General features: G+C 42.9%; 1 protein-coding gene across 1 annotated transcript in view; it reads left to right on the top strand.

The window, feature by feature from the left end:
• eif2ak3 (eukaryotic translation initiation factor 2-alpha kinase 3) overlaps window positions 1-16,893 on the top strand; it is a 37,335-nt gene extending 20,442 nt beyond the window's left edge. The window contains exons 3-18 of the mRNA XM_088002854.1: window positions 2,136-2,330; window positions 2,434-2,564; window positions 2,827-3,094; window positions 3,180-3,342; window positions 3,476-3,601; window positions 3,848-3,970; window positions 4,340-4,569; window positions 5,109-5,221; window positions 6,892-7,014; window positions 8,382-8,531; window positions 8,792-9,344; window positions 9,423-9,596; window positions 10,738-10,911; window positions 10,998-11,099; window positions 12,410-12,472; window positions 13,380-16,893. Of these exons, the coding sequence (XP_087858980.1) occupies window positions 2,136-2,330; window positions 2,434-2,564; window positions 2,827-3,094; window positions 3,180-3,342; window positions 3,476-3,601; window positions 3,848-3,970; window positions 4,340-4,569; window positions 5,109-5,221; window positions 6,892-7,014; window positions 8,382-8,531; window positions 8,792-9,344; window positions 9,423-9,596; window positions 10,738-10,911; window positions 10,998-11,099; window positions 12,410-12,472; window positions 13,380-13,562 (2,871 nt within the window). The 3' untranslated portion in view covers window positions 13,563-16,893. The remainder of the gene's footprint in view (window positions 1-2,135; window positions 2,331-2,433; window positions 2,565-2,826; window positions 3,095-3,179; window positions 3,343-3,475; window positions 3,602-3,847; window positions 3,971-4,339; window positions 4,570-5,108; window positions 5,222-6,891; window positions 7,015-8,381; window positions 8,532-8,791; window positions 9,345-9,422; window positions 9,597-10,737; window positions 10,912-10,997; window positions 11,100-12,409; window positions 12,473-13,379) is intronic.
• Window positions 16,894-17,097: the final 204 nt, after the last annotated feature.

Below are 17,097 nucleotides of genomic sequence, written 5' to 3' on the forward strand. Positions count from 1 at the left end.
TGAAGACAAGCAGACTGTGGTGTGGCTGATCACAGATGAATTATTAACCAGAACGAATTTCTTTTTATTAGCTTGAAACGACAGACAGAGCCACTGAGGGCTGTTATATAATATGATGGGGTTTTTTTTTAACCCATTTAAAATATTTATTTTTTATTTTTTATGCAGCAACACTTCCACACTTTTTTTTAAAATTGAAAATAGACATTACAAGACATGAAGAGCTAACTTCCAATGCATCCCATCAGATGACTCTCTCGGCTTTGCGACTTGCTGATCCAGACTTTATATGCGGGACGATCCAGTCGAACAGCCAGCGCAGAACTCCACTGAGCAGAGCGTTTCCCTTCAGGAGATTACGCGGCTGAGAGCAGGCTAACGGGTGTCAGAACGCCGGGCCAGATCAGACGGGTGGATTAAGGCATCAGGAGCAGCATGACTCACCCACTGCTCTGAGAATTTCCCTTTTTTCCTGCCTGGTAGCCATACACACACAGAGGGAATCGGCTCAGGCTGCTAACCTAAACCACCCAGCGTGTGTGTAAGGATGACATCACTCCGTGTTCAAAAATGACACTTTTTCAATCTTAAAAGCAACAGTCTGACTCGTTTACAGCACCAAACGTTCAAGACCGTAAAAAGCTAGCCCTCCAGAGAAAGTGATTGTTGAGTTGCTGTCTTTTTGTCTGAGCTGATCTGAAGAGTTTTAATCAGGATTAGGGTCAGGAGTTTTTCAATGATGTCATCCTCAACCACCCCCCCTCCCTTACCATGAACACCTCATGCAAACACCCGAGTCTCGCACTGTTTTGTACAGATCCAACCTAATTACCTAATCTCATAGTTGTGTAATGGTTCCAGATCTGTGGATTGAGTCCAAGTGTGCGTGGGCCGGTGAGACGGCTGTGTGGGCGGCTGTGTGTGTCGGGTGCTGTTGTCTGTGTGGACGAGCGTTTCAGTGGATGACGTAAGGAATAGTTTTTTCAGTACAAAATTAAAATACACCAGGGCATACATGTTAAAAATCTGTGAAAGTTAAAGGATAACATTAATACACAATTACTTTTGTTTGCAGATAATGTTGTGAGATATTTAACAGGTTACTTTCTGTTTATAGGGTAACATTATCACAGCTTTTTGAATGTTGAATAAACTTTTTCTTTTTTTTTATTTGTATTTGAAGAAAATGTAACATGGAAAAAAATATCAATTGCTATTTAAAAATGTAACTAATAATTTACGCTTGTGGAAATGTATAAAAAAAAAATTGCATTTTTTTTCACAGTGCAGTTATTATTACAGTGGATTATGCATTACTGTTGGAAGAAAATGTTTTGTATCCCTAACTATTCATGTAAATACCACTGACGTATGTCTAAGAGCTAGGGATAGACAATAAATCAATAACAATATATATTGCAATAGGCACACAGTCAGTATCAAGAGATGATAAATATTCCATAATTGCATTGAACTCTGATCCAGAACCACACAGCACTCTGGGGAATGTAGGCATCTGCTCCTCTCATGCCTTAGCTGGCCATGAGAGGAGTGGATGGCATCAACTAACTCATTCATTCTTTGGTTACCTAGCAACAACCTGTTGAGTAACTAGAGCAGCCGCACTTTCAGGTTGACTCATAACTGCTTTAAAAAAAAAATCAATAATTATCAATATCAGCTGAGATATCGTGATACGTTTTTCAGCCCTATTGTCCAGCCTTGATAAGAATTATCATGTTATCATGGTACAAAAACCACAAGTAAATATTGCCATGGTTACACCATAGCACTGTATTTCTACATAAATATACCACCAATCTAGCTGCTTTTAGCTTGTCATTACCACTTCTAGTTTGCTATGGCTTGTTTTTAAAACAAGATTAGTGTAACAAGACTGGTGGCAGTTCCTACAGCATGACTGTATTTGTCTTTGAGGTTGAATTTGTCTTTATGTAATCAAGTTGTAGTTAATGCCTCGTTCACACGGCAAGATTTTTATGCCGATTTTTTTTTTCCCCCTTCCGACAATCACAATTTATATGCAACAATTTTTTTTTGTCAGCTTGACGGTAAAAGAGTAAAAAACAACAAAAAGACTCATCTGTATCCCATTTTGTATTCTGGCCACACAGCTATTTGGCAATAAGATGGTCATACCTTCGCTTGACGGTGCCTTGTTCCAGTGGAACCGGGACAGGGAGAGTATGGAGGCTGTGCCTTTCAGTGTTGAATCGCTGCTGGAGTCATCCTACCGCATCGGAGAGGACACGGTTCTGGTCGGGGGCAAGTCCCTCACTACTTATGGTCTGGGGGCCTACAGTGGCAAGGTGATACTATCATGGTAATAGCTTTAAAAGTTTGCCACATGGTCACCTTTTCTGACTGTAACCATCTTTGCTTTGTTTTTTGTTTTTTTTGTCTTTGCTTCAGATCCGGTACATTTGCTCTGCGGGAGGCTGCAGTCGGTGGGGGGACGAAGAGATGGAGGCGGAGGACGTTCTCCTGCTGCAGAGGACTCAGAAGACAGTACGAGCCATCAGGCCTCGATCAGGAATGGAGAAGTAAGTTCTGAACTGGTTGCCACTGGATCCACCTGCTGTACCGCATGTCAGTAAAGTTAGCGAGTTGATAAACTCTTCAGGAAGTTGCAGTTATATAACACACTGAACAAGAACACTATCGGAATACTTTGAGAATTGCAGTCACTCTGGAATCCTGTGAAGAGTATGAAGTTGCCAAAGCACATTATCCTAAATAAAAGGGTGCTTCTCTTTCATTCTTTGTTTTCTTTTTGCCCCTTTTTGTTTCTTTCTGTGACCTCAGGTGGAACTTCAGTGTTGGGAGCTTTGAGCTCAAACTAGTCCCTGAGAAACAGTCTGGAATGAACTTTCTGGAGGGAGACTTGGCGAACGATGACTCCTGGAAGGAAAGCCAGCGAGTCATCATCGACGAACCAAAGGAGAGGGAGTACATGGACAACAAGCAGAACCAAAACCAACATTTGGACCTCGTCATCAAAGTGTCTGTTCCCGATTGGAAGGTCATGGCTTTCAGCACCGAGCCCAACGAACGGCTGGTCTGGGAACATCAGGTGAGACGTCTTTGCCTGTCAGCATTAGCTCCGTATAACGCAGTCCTGTGTTGTAGCTCATTCTGTGTCACTATTTGCTGCGTAGTTTTGTACACCCATCGCCTCCGCCTGGCTGGTGGGTGGGGGTAAAGTCACACCGATCAGCCTGTTTGACGACACCACATACAGCAGCCGATCAGAACCTAAAGAGGATGATGAGGAGGAGTCCGATAAAACCCAGAGTGCTGCAGAGTCCAGTGTCTACCTCGGTGAGTTCATCTGACATGTGCATTCACTCAGCTTGTTTGGTTTTTTTTTTGTTTTGTTTTGTTTTGTTTTGTTTTGTTTTGTTTTGGGCATCTTTAAAAATTGCTGTCATTGAGTTTGTGGATGTGCTTTCAGGGATGTTTCAGGGGCAGCTCTACCTTCAGTCATCAGTGAGGATCTCTGAAAAGTTTCCCTCTAAAGCTATCGAATCGGAGAAAGACATCATTTCTCTCCCCACCGTCAAATGGAAGCCGCTTATACGTAAGTGTTTCTGCGTTAAAAGCTAAACGCCAAAGGAGTCTGACTTTGATGGTAAAAGGACAAAGTGACCGAAGACGGTTTCTATTTATTATTTAAAACCAAGTAGTCACTGTTCAAAGAATCTTTTGAAGACACAGATGTTCTCTCCCTCAGGCCCTAAGCTTTTACCCTTTGGACGATGTTTTTTCTTTTTTCTTTTTTTTCCCAAATTGATTTCCAAGGAGTTTCTTCATCTCGTCCTTGCAGAGTCCCCGTCTCGGACTCCGGCGCTGGTGGGCTCTGATGAATTTGACAAGTGTCTGAGTAACGACAAGTATTCCCACGACGAATACAGCAACGGCGCCTTGTCCGTTCTTCAGTATCCATACGGTAAAGGCCGCCTCACTCCCTACACATGGTGCAGCCCTGCATGTTGCTTCAGCACACATTTTCCAACCTTTTCAACCTTTTGTTGCTTAGTTTTGCTATAAGCATCTGTGTTTTAGTAGAATGCCAACACAAGCAATGTGAAAGGTTTTCAGACTTAACGGTAATTAGCTAAAACAACGCTGGTAGAGACATGCCCTGAAGTGTGGTAGCTGCAACCTAAAGGGCTTCAACAAAGCCAACGGATAAATGTTTTCAGACATCCCTCAGTTTCACAATTATGGACTAACTAATTTGCGAGAGGCTTCATGTGCCAGGTGCAGATGAGTCGAATTGATATCTATCTGATTTCCGTCTGTCTTGTCGCCGCAGACAACGGTTACTACTTCCCCTACAGCAAGAATTACCGGGAGAAACGTGAAAGTGCCATCAGTCTGATAAAGAGAAATGAGGCGGGCTCGGACAACCGCAGGAGAAAGGACCCTGTGCTGCTGCTGCCATGGTGGAAGGAAATCCTCGGCACCATCGTCTTCTGCATCGCTGCCACCACCTACGTCGTCCGTAGGTTCTTCCACCCGCCTGCCCCTGTGGCCTACGTCAGGGTAAGAGTTCACGCCCTGGCTGTTGTTAGAACTGCGGTATGTAACTTTTATTTAAAAAAAAATGTTTTTACATTATTGTTAAAACGGTCAGTATGTTGAGAGCGATAGATAATCTGTGAAAAGATCAATCTCCTCCACCTCTTCTCTGAGTTACTATTGCCATCTGAAGAAGCGCACCATACCGCTACGGGAAAACCATTTATCTGCTGCCATTGGTTGCCATGCTAACTAGCTTTAGCATTCACAACAGGCTGTGGTATCTGCAACTTAGCAGAGAGCAGAGCAGGGGTTATTGACAGCGCTAAGGCCCGCCTCCTGATTGGTTGTTCTTAGATGGTGCTTGGATTTTTTTCCACAGATTATCTGTCTCATAACACACTGTCACGACATGATGACCATTTAAACAAATGTGTAAAAAATAATTTTTGTAAACTTTACATACTGCACCTTTAAGTAGCTGAAAGTGGGTGTTTTTGTCCCTAAGAGTGTGTGTGTACGTGTGTGTTTGACATGTTTTTGCCATCATCTGTCCGTCGCAGCAACGGAAAGAGTCTGAGACGCAGTGCCAGACCGACAGCAAGTTTGACCTTGAAGTTGTCGAATCCAAAGAGCCGGTTGCCGTGGAGAACCGCTTCAGCGAATATGTGTCCAGGTACTCCACTAACTGCCCCACAGAGGAGCGCCGGACCCATTTGTCTTTTCTGTCTGAACTTCTCCCAGCTCCCGCTGCTGTTCCACGACTTATTATCCTCGCATTTCCAGAGCCTCACTCGTTTAAGGTGTAGCTACAGATTGAGCGCTGTTACCATGGTGACCACTGGTCTTCCAGCCTGCCTTGATAGGACAATTCAGAGATGGGGAGATGGGAATCATGGTAATGTGCGATTGGGTGTCTCGGCTGTTTGCCGTCAAATCAGAGTGTCCTTTGCACCTTTCCTCGCGGCGCTGGCTCCGCCTAGCTTCCATCTGCTGCGGGGTCACGGGGTCACATTTCATCACCGTCTGAACACTTTCAGAAGTTTCTCACTTCTTCTTGCTGATTTGATGTTTGTGGAAATAAATCCACCCTAAAACCTGCATCTGTCCCTTAAAGCTGCTGCTCTGGTTGATAGATTAATTTAGCTCCAGAACTTTTCCGAGCTGAAAGTGACAGCTGCTGCTCTCACACTTTTGCCTCCGAGTTCCGTGTTGAGCCGGAGCAGAGTTGCTTTTCCAGGGTGCAGCCAGGTCTGAATGTGCCTTCCCAAGCGGTAAGCGAACGGCACTGCTCCTCATTTATCAAAAACTCCTTTAGATTTGGCTGCAGTAGTAATTGTGGTAATGATTCATGAGGCCGTGCTCATGCAAGCTAATTCTACAGTGCAGTGGCAGGATACGGTGTTTACTCATAGGTTCAATCCCCTGAATTTGAGACATGGATGAAAGAAAGATTGTTTAAAAAAAAAAAAGACACTTTTCTCTAACTTTTTTTTAAAGCCCCACAAAAGATAATTAATGACAAATTAAAGTACTGTCCATCTGTTCAGTGCAGATCTGAACGGGTCAAAATTATGTCCCAACTTCAAGTTTTTACTTTTTCAATGATTCCAAATCCTGTCTAAAAAGTGGGCAAGCAATTTTCACAAATTAATTATTTTCTGCTGGAGTTTCTGTTATTCAGGCTCCTGCAGGGACATAACTGAGGATGGCAGCACATCCTTAAAAAGTCTTAAATTCATTTTGAAGAACTCTTCACCGTCCTAATTATGCTAATCACAGGACTTAAATTTTGTTGTCACAGGACTATTCAATGTTGTATGTAGTTCTTTTTTCTTTCTAGCGGGACTTTTCTGTCAGGCAAAAGTTTGAGTCACACGACGCAGACATCTTCAATACATTATGTGCCTTGAGGCGGTCGGTAACTAGCTGCTAACACACCCTTGCTAGCTTTCTTTTCTCTAGCGTGGGGAAGTGCAAATGTATCGTCAGTTGGCCAGACAACTTTTTTTTTTTTGTTACCACTGGCTTACTTCTGTTGCCAGCCCAATCCTGAAATCATTCCCTAGATATTTTTTTCAGTCTGAAATTTCATTCAGCCTTCCATTATAAAGCTGGAAGGCTTCAGAGTCTTAAATTTGTCTCTGAAGCCTGTAGAGACCCTGTAACTTTATACAGCCTCTCTAATTTTGAATGGATGATGAAAACCTCAGTAATCAAATTCTAGCAAGTGAATATTTTCTGTGTTTTACCTTGAATTCTCCAAAGTTCTCTTGAACACTGTGAAGTCTTCCTTGCCCAGGGATAACCAGCGTGAATCTCTCTCCCCCCCCTCCTGCCTCCCAGGTACCTAACAGACTTCGAGCCCGTGCAGTGCCTCGGCCACGGGGGCTTCGGCGTTGTCTTTGAAGCTCGCAACAAGGTGGACGACTGCAACTACGCCATCAAAAGGATCCGCCTGCCCAACAGGTAGCGCCTCTCGCCCGGCTGCAGCACGCTTCCTTGCTGGGGGCTACTGGCTCTGTTTCCTTTAAAGCCGGTTATGTAAGCTGTGGCCTACTTGTTAAACACAGAAAACCACACAAACGCTTAACTGGCGTTTTGAAACCAATATTAGTGGTGCATTTATTATTTATACACGCAAGCATGGATATTTAATGTTGCTTCTCTTAACATTTGCGGACCGATTTGTACGACTCCCTCCAAAAACGTATTGCAGCCGTGAAGGCAATTTCTCTACTTCTGGCTTTGGTTGCAAATATTAACAATGAGATGTGTGATTGAAAATAGTTTGTTGTTGCCCCTTTGGGCCTCTTGCCATGATCATTTAAACAAAAAATATAGCTGAAAGTCTTATTCTGATTTTGGGTTTGCGTTTGTAGAGTGTATTTATGGTGTAGAGTTGTGTCCAAAAAGAAAACCAGATGGTGTTTGAGGGAATAACATCCAATAGCAATTCTAAACAGAAGAGAAGATGAAAAACTAGAGAGATTGCACAAAAACTGGCAATAGCCACCACATTGTTAGGAATGTACGGAAGAGAAAAGAACAGATAGACCAATTTAAACATCAGCGGCAGATGATGGAAACCATTGCAGAACTTGTATTAGTCGCAGAGTTTACTGTTTGAAGACGACAAACATCAGAGATCATTTGGAAGGCCAGTAAAACGACTAAAACCAAGAAGTAGAGAGAAGCCTGAAGCTTTTAGGACAAAGTTTGATGGACTTTTGAGACAAAGATGAAGCGTTACCAAAGAGACAGAATGGTTCATATTCGGAGAAAGAGAAGATTGGCGGCGCCTTTAGGAATCCTGACCTGCTGATTCCAACCTTTTTTTTTTGTCTGAAAAGTCGCTGAATGTAGCTGCTTCTAATTTTCAGAGGTAGATGAGATTGGTGGATAAGGTTGGTCGATGTTTCCACAAGAGTCTCCCAAGATTAAGGATTAAGAAAAAAAGTTTTGCCATTTTTCGGTTCCTTAATTAACATAAAGATGTGGCATGAAAAGTTGACCTTTTTCTCATGTCCAGCTGTTGATGTCAAATCTAAATATTTACGATCTGCAACTAATATAAAGAAAATACTGTTACAGTTCCCACACTTTCGGAGGACTATGTATTTTCGTTCCATATCCGTAGCAACACTAAGGTGTTTTTAAAACTTTTGCAGTTTAAAAATTAGCTTTACTTTCAGTTTTACCGTTTTATTGCTATGTCACAAATAGTTTTTAGCGCAGTAGTTGAAATCAGTGTGAAAGCTGGATGTTTTTCAGCCTTGTGGTGTGTGTGTGTGTGTGTGCGCGTGTGTGTGTGTGTGTATGTGTGTGTTGTCCAGGGAGCTGGCCCGGGAGAAGGTGATGCGAGAGGTGAAGGCCCTGGCTAAGCTGGAGCACCCAGGGATCATCCGCTACTTCAACGCCTGGCAGGAGAGCCCCCCCGAGGGCTGGCAGGAGGAGATGGACCAGAGGTGGCATAAGGACGCCAGGTTAGAGGGCGGGGTCAGGAGGTCAGGGGGTCGCTGGGCTCACATGCTGTCCAGGTAGATGGGTTTAGCATAGAAATAAGAGTATGGAAAATATTTCTGTTTTTGAGCTTTGTTCGTTATTTTGTGTCCATCTCTCCGACTTCTCTTTCCTTTCTATTTTCTTTCCTTTGCTAATTTTTTTTACTTTGATAATCCCTCAGAATGAAATCCAGTCTTCCCTTGTGGACTAACTGTAGTAATAATAACTCTTCCTCTTCCAGTACCACTGATTGGCCGATGAGCATCCCCGACCACATGGAGGTGCTGTCTGTCAAAGTCCCCGTGTCCACCTCCGTGTCCCCCACGTCCGGTCCAGACGGAGACACATCCGTCAGCGCTCAGGCTCTCCTCTCCAACAGCAACGCCGGCTTCAGCGCCAACGAAGGAGACGTCGATCTGTCCTTCCAGCCGCTGCCAGGCCACGACAGCCTGATGTCTGAGCGGGACAGCCAGGCCGACCCCGACGCCTCCGACACCCCCAACTCCTTCGAGCTGTGCCCGCCCCGCGGCCCGAGCGACTGCACTTCCTCCTCCTTCGACATCGTCTTCGAGGACTCCGGCTGCGATCGGGATGCCGATGCTGATGCAGACACGGACTCGGCCACGAGCGCCCCCGGTCCCGGAACACTGACGGAAAAGAAGAGTTCTTCTTCTTCTCACAGCAGGCAGGAGGAGGCTGCACCGCCGGCCGCCTCCAGTCCTCCTCGACCGATCACGCTCACCCTGGCTCTCCCAGCCACCCAGCCGATCCAGCGCTGCCAGCCTTCCCCAAAGGTTATTACCAAGCGACCAGCTCAGACGCTCGGCCGTCCTGTTGTCAGATTGTCCTTGAACATGGCGTCCTCCCTGCAGGTGTACCTGTACATCCAGATGCAGCTTTGTCGGAAGGAGAACCTGAAGGACTGGATGGCTCAGCGGTGCCTGCCAGACCAGAGGGAGCTCAACCAGTGTCTGGACATCTTCCTGCAGATCGCAGAGGCCGTCGACTTCCTGCACAGCAAGGGCCTGATGCACAGAGACCTGAAGGTAAAGGCACACAAAACCTGCGCTGAGGAGGAAGAAATGATATGCATCCCGTGTGTCTGCAGTTACTAAACCCAGGATTTACCCCAGGGTTTTATAAGCCTGGCGGGCCTCTAGGTTTTACTTACCACCAGGCTAAGAATCGTTTGTTTATTTATTATAAGTTTTTTTTATACACCAGTTTCTGTAACCACTGCCATTATTTATTGGTCTACAAACTAACAACTTCAGCTAATAAAGCGACAAGTCATGGATAAAGGGTCAACAAATTTTGGACACTTTAATTAGGATGAAACGACTGAAACAACTATTTTTTTGTTTACCTTTTTTTAAGACTTTACAGTTGTACAGTTTATTTAGTGCTAATAATATCTTCCAATAACACATAGGTACCTAGTCATATTTTCAAATTTCCTGTCAAATTTAAATGGTTTTTAACTCAAAAACATGGTGGGGTGACTGAACTAGCGCTCCAACCACTGGGTTTAGCAAGTTTCCTGCAGGAAACCCTGTAAAACACTGACAAAAGAGAACAGTCTGGATAAATCACTACTGGATAAATACAGGCAAATCTTCAACCATTCATTCATCAGCCAACCTATTGAAAACTAATCAATACCTTCCTAATGATAACCAACCGCTTTGACGTGTTTCTGTCTGGTTGCCATGGCCACCACAGTACTGACACTCCCCTGATCGTTCATTAGCTGTGTTTCCATGGACCGCGTCGTTGCACAATTTGACATTTCGGAAATAAATTTGCTTACTGGAAACATGCCACTCAGGTCTTCTGGTTCTCGTTCTGCTCTGCATCCCCAGAACCAGAACCAGAACCAAACATGGAGAAGCAGCATTCAGCTTCTATGAACCACACATCTAGAACAAACTTCCAGAAAACAGTCAAAACACTGAGTTAATTTAAATCAGAGCTAAACCCCCACCTGTTTAGATCTGCTTTTGATTAATAATAACTGGAACATTGATCAGCATATTTGATGTTTACTTGCTTGATGACTTTCATGCATTTGACGCAACGGGATGTTTTATAATTGCCTGATGTTTTCATTATTTTAATCACTCTGAACTGCCTGGTGGCTGATATGTGCTGCACAAGTCAACTCGTCTTGTCCTTTGCTCCCTCCAGCCTTCCAACATCTTCTTCACCATGGACGACGTGGTGAAGGTGGGGGACTTTGGCCTGGTGACCGCCATGGACCAAGAGGACGACGAGGATGAGCCCAGTGTGTTGACCCCCGCCCCGCTCCTCACCCGGCACACGGGCCAGGTCGGCACCAAGCTCTACATGAGCCCGGAGCAGGTGACGGAAACGAACGCTGCTGCAGAAGTGACTGTTACAGAAAACAAACACCAGGCTGACTCCGCCGTGTCTGCTCTGCCCCGCAGCTCTCCGGTAACTCGTACTCTCACAAGGTGGACATCTACTCTCTGGGGCTGATCCTGTTCGAGCTGCTGTACCCCTTCAGGACCCAGATGGAGAGAGTGAGGGTGAGTCGGCAAACACACAAACCTCTATTATCTCCTGATTTTGAGCCGTGAAGAAATATCCATACTTATTAAAGCAGCAGTGTCATGTAAAATCAACTTTTTTGAGCTTTACATCAGGTTGTAATGTTATTCCCTCGTCAAAAACATACCTGGAGTGTTACCTTGATTCTTTTAAGGCAAATTTTAAAAGACTGAGAAATCCTTTACTCTCCATGGCAACCATCAGCTGAGCAAGGCACTTGGTTGGACCTAACACCACCTTTGAAGCACAGCTCCTCCTCACGAAGCTTTCAAGCTTCCACCTCATAGAGCAGCTCTCCCTCACTCAGCTCCTTCAGACTAGCCAGCAGCAATTAGCAAACACCTGGTGAACCTGCACATCTCTGGAGCTCATTATAGGAGCTACTTCTCAGAGCAACGCTGGTAAAAACATTGTTAAATAGAGGAGCCATGTTGTGATGACTTCCTGAAGGCGGAGCTTCAGAAAGAGCAGCAGTTTCTTAAAGAGACAAAGGCCCAATTTCCAAGAGTTAAATTACAAAGTCAAGTTTCTTTTAAGTCTTATTTGATATCTACATCATTTAAAAAAACAAAAAAAGTTAACATTGTTACTTGATTGTGCTAGAAAATGTCACTATGTGGCTGTAAAACACATAATACCGCCCCTTTAAACTTTTTCACATTTTACCATGTCGCAGTAACAAACTTCATGGTTTTTTTATTAGGATGTTTGTAATATGTCTAAATAAGTTTAATAATGTGATAATCTTCTGTTTATTCAATCAGCATTTAATACAGCTCACACAAAAAAAATGTTAAAATATAATTGTGCTTCTTTTTTAATTTCAACATATCATGACAAAAGGTCAGAGAAAAAAACTTGTAACAAAATGGCCTCTTATCAATTAAACATTAGCCGATCAATCAGTTCAATCAACTATTTTGCAAAAAAGAGAGGCAAACGTTTCAATCTCTAGATATCGACTTAACAATTGCAACTTTTCACCACCTTTTAGATGATTTCCTCCTACTTAACTATTATGGTTTGAATCACAAATTAAAGTTTGTGATTCAAGCATGATGAAATGGAGAAAAGTTCAGAGAATGAACTCTTTGCTAAATATCAAAATGTAAAATATTTCCTCAGTTGAAATAGTATGAGTGGTAGGAGTGACGGGTTTGGTTAATTTTCTTTGCTCTGCTCTGAAATGCTCAGTCAGGTCCTGTACAGTATTTCAGTGGTGAAGCCTTTGTCTGTGATGAGCCTTCAGGGCCTCCTCACTCACCGGTGTTTACCTTCCTCCTTTCAGACGCTCACCGAGGTGAGAGCTCTGCGCTTCCCGGAGCTTTTCTCCAGAAACAACGCTGAGGAGGTGAGTGGTCATCTGCTGCCACCTAGTGGCTACAAATACAACTAACATCTGTATTCATTGATTTCTGTGGAAGCTTTGATTGCAATTATTATTATTTTTTTCCTGTAATATTATCAGAGAGTAGATGTAAATTACCCGTCCACCCTAAACCAACCATGATGTGGTTTTGGATTAATTTATCGCCTAAAGCTCTGAATTAGAAAAAAAGAAAAATCTTTCAAATTTGATGCTTTTATTCAATATGAAGTGAAATTCATAACTTTAACGTGTTCTTAGTAAAAACTCTTTTAGTAATCGATTAGTCAAACTATTAATCGATTAATTGGATTTTAAATTTAACCACTTAAGGTTGTTCCATATTAATATCATAAATAGATTAAAAAACACATGCATTTCTACTATTTGGATTATTTTTGTTTTTGAAGTAAGGAAGAAAAAAAATCACATTTTATTCCCTAAAATGCAGTGACAGCATTCCATTGGTGAACCCTTGACCATTTGATCAACTTGAGAAAAATTCAGTCTTTTTTGCTGGACTCAACATCAGTACAGTGTAGGGCTGATCATTTGATTATTTTTTAATAATTGGATAACAGAAGATGCTTAGTAGGAATTTTAACAATTGATTGATTGCTGAATTAGTTGACAATTGATTAAATAATCAATCAATCACGCTCAATCGTTTGAGCCCAAGTTGTTTTCCTTGTTAAATCAGACACTGACTCATCCAGTGAGTGTTTTAGCTGCTGCTTAGCAGAGCTGTTTACTTTGTAATGAGATTAACATAATCCTGGGGCGCAAACTGTGACTCTCAGGCTCTTTAAAATCCCTCCACTCTGTGTTGCCAAACTATCCTCGACTGCACTGATGTCTCATAAACCAAACATGTCCGCCTCTCTGTTAACAGCTGACCATGGTCCGCAGCATGCTGTCTCCGAGCCCCAGTGAGCGCCCCGAGGCGGCCGACATCACTGCCATGTCCCTGTTCCAGGAGCTGGAGCTGCCGTGCCGGCTCGCCGTCAGGCAGCGCTCCCGCACCTACAGCTCCTCGTCCATGGGCCGCCCCGCACGCCAGGCGTCCTCCAGCTGAAAACGCTGCGTTCGGATACCGTCCGACATGAGAAGCCCCTGCCCTGCCCCGCCCGGTCACTTCGCTGCCAGAGAATAGCGACAAAAAACTTTTTAAACGTAGACTGTATCCCGCACAGTTAACTCTAGAAAAACACTGAGTCATTTATCGTTCATGCAGCGTTACACTACCCAACTTTCACCCTTTGTAAGAGGGGAAAGACTCTTTCAAAAGCATTTTTCTTGTGGGTATTTCAACAAAACAAAAGAAAAAAGGGCAGTTTTTTTTTTTGTTTGTTTTTTTGATCCTGCTCTCAGCCAGCTGTGTGTAAACCTGCCCAGTGATTTCCCTGCAGCGTTTACCTCTGATCTCTTTCAGAAACTGCCTCTGTTCTCACTCTTAACAAAAATCATCCTCGACACCGACGCTAAAAAAAAACACAATAAAAAAAAAACCAAACAAATCCGGTCAAAACGTGCTGCTCGCTCCCAACGTTGAGCCAGTGTTCAGTCCCACACCGCTACGCCTCAGGTATGAAGAACCAAGGGGACACTCCTCACTCCCAAGGGGCCTTTGATGCTCGTGCGAACACCCAGTGGTGTTCCCACACACACAATCTGCCTGATTTGGAAGACCAAAAAAAAAACAAAACAAAAAAAAGAAAAAGAAAACATAAAAAAGAAGACGACCATCTTTTTTTCATAATCATTTTTTTTAATATGAGATGACGTATTGCATAGAGAGGCGTTTGAGTCCCGTCCGCCTGATGTGACTTGCCTTTAGAAAGGGGCCGTCGGCCCTCTCAGGCTGAATGCTAGCGTTAGCCCTCGTGTCGTTTTGCATGTATCAGACGGGAACATGAAGGAATGAATGTGAGGTTGTTTTTTGTTTTTTATCTTAAAGCCAGTACTTTTTTCTCTGTAAATTTTCCAGATTAACTCCTGAGGTGCTCAATCCTTTTCTAGCACCTCTTCTTTACTATCTGTACATAGTCGAAGGCAAAACTTTGTTTATACCCCTCCTCCCCCTTTGGTTAAGATAAGTTTGACCAATGTTGTACATATCGTAAGACGCCATTGCTTGTAAAAGGCTTTTTTTTTCATATCAACCTGTAAGATAGTGTGATATACTGTGAGAGACGAAAACAAAGAGGAGGTTCGCTCTTTGCCGTTAATGAATAGCTGAATGTTACTATGTGACCCCCGCCTGGAGACAAGACCACGGTGGTCACCTCTTTGAAATTATTCTCAGTGTTTGTTTTCACATGTTTTTGGGGAACCAAGTGGAGAGCGTTGCCTTGCTTTGGAAAGAAAAAAAACACCAGAGGGAGCTTGGAGGACCCGGAGTGCCATTTGGAAAGACGGCTAAGTGTACTTTTCTGCAACCGATAACAGTCTTCTGCTGGCGATTTCCCCCCCTGAAACGCACAAAACTAAAACTTTTTTATGGTTACAATCATTGTTTGTTTGGTTTTTTGTAGAGATGCACCGAGAATTTTCAGCTCGACAGGCAAATCCAAGACTCAAAAATCTGGTATTCTTCCGATGTTTGAACGCACCATACACAAGCAGTGAAAGCAGTTCTCGGTGTGGATGTTGTTACTGTGTGAAGCAGACCTGAAGTTTGTCATTTTCAGTATCGGTGAAGCATTTCAAGGTTCGGCTGCTACAGCAGAGCTAGACTTCAGTGAGTTCTGGTCGTTGCGCTCCGACTTTTGTTTTCTCCGTTTTCTAGTGAACGTTTTCAGCTGTGAAAATGGTGGCCTGCCAAAATGACGTCAACATGTACCCACCTCTTAAATCCCCATTTTAAAAAGGTCTGATGTGCAGGAGCTGCTGATGGATACGCTTTGTATTCCAAAGTCAGATTTTCCGAGTTCCCAGTCAAGAATACAACAATAACTCAGCCTAAAATCCAAATAAAACCTTGTCAGATGAAGACCAGATGAATTTTCTTATCTCATTAAGCCCGTAGCTTATTTACTATACATTTTAACAACTTGTAAACATGTATCTGTACTGTGTAAGTGCATCAAATGGAGAAAAAATACATTATTAGTGTATATGGGCTAATAGCGTATATGGATACATTTTTCACATTGAACTTCAAAAATGAGGATAAATGTTGATTCATTTACAACCTGGAGTAGTAGCAATTTTTGTAGTTTTGATGCATTTAATAAATGAAGAAAAAGGAAACCTGAAGAAATCTGTGGTCAGATCGGTGCATCGCTACAAAAACAAAAAGGTTGAGTTCTGCAGCTCTCCTGTGTCGCAGCAATACAGCATTTCCATAAAAAGAGTTGGTTGGTACTGTTTTATCCCCTCTGCTGTCTGTGGGGAACCTGGACCTGATGACTGGTGTGTGATCCACATGGCCTTTGTTTTAATGCCCTGGAAGAGTCACATGACCTGCTTTTTGGAACTACACACACACAAACTGTTAGCTGTAGGTTGTGCTTTCTATGATTGTACTTTTCTAAAGACCTTCTCTTTTTTCACAATGAGTGCAGTTTTTTGTTTTTTTCATTACTCTTCAGGGTTTTTAGATCACGTTAGTCTTGACTGTCAGACGGAGGAAGTCAAACTGATGTTTGTTTTTTTTGTTTTTTGTTCGTTCGTCCGGTCAGCTTACAAAAGATGATTCAGAGTTGTAAAATTCTCAGTTTCCAAATTTAAACAGGGCCCGCCCTGTTAAAAGTGGAAGCTGGATGGTTTTTTAAGTGATTTCACCTCATCAAAACCAAACCCTCCAGGCATTGTTTTGTATGTTACTTTAATCCTTTTCTGACTTTTTTTTTTTTTTTTGTGCAAATATTGTTGCAATTTTTCTCTTTGATTACTGGTTTATATTTCACAGGAGGGTTTGGAATAATCATTCATCAGGAGTTTTTGGATTTTGCTCCAAGTACATGTTGGATAATGGGACAAACCTTCACGACTTTATTCAACTACATTAGTAAGATACCGCATCATCTCTCTATACTTACTGAAGCATTACTGACTGGTGTATCAACAGTCAAACCAAGAAAATGTGATCCCATCCTAGGTTTTCCGTCTTAGTTTGTTTTCCGGAAACCCGAGTAGTTTTCTCGGATAAATTGTTTGAATGGAAACCAATTCCATTGTGCGTCTCGAGCCTCTGCCTGCACACGCAGACGCTTTGGTCTCTGTGCACCAATCTCATTTCTCCGTCTGTCCGTGTTGAACTGTAAATATGTCGATTTGGTTTATTTATGTTTCGTGATCAATCCTTTGTGGGTTGGCGTTACACTGAGCGCTTCATGCCATGGAGCGCATTGGAATACGACTTCTTATAAGTCTGAATTTAATAAACTGTTCTATACAATTTTCACAGTTGTGTGTGTCATCAGTTTTGTTGGCCAGTTAAGGTTCTGACAAAGTACTTTCTTCTAATGTCATCCATGCTGTTTGGTTACGTTTAGCACAAGAGCCATTGTTAGCATGTCTGGCTAATGAAATTAGCGCTACAGAAATGACCTTGATGTTGTCCTGAATCCAACTGATAATATTTGACTTAAAAAGTGATGTTCATT

Source organism: Poecilia mexicana, unplaced genomic scaffold, assembly GCF_051168715.1.
Source record: "Poecilia mexicana isolate PSO_F unplaced genomic scaffold, ASM5116871v1 scaffold_22, whole genome shotgun sequence".
Lineage (NCBI taxonomy): Eukaryota > Metazoa > Chordata > Actinopteri > Cyprinodontiformes > Poeciliidae > Poecilia > Poecilia mexicana.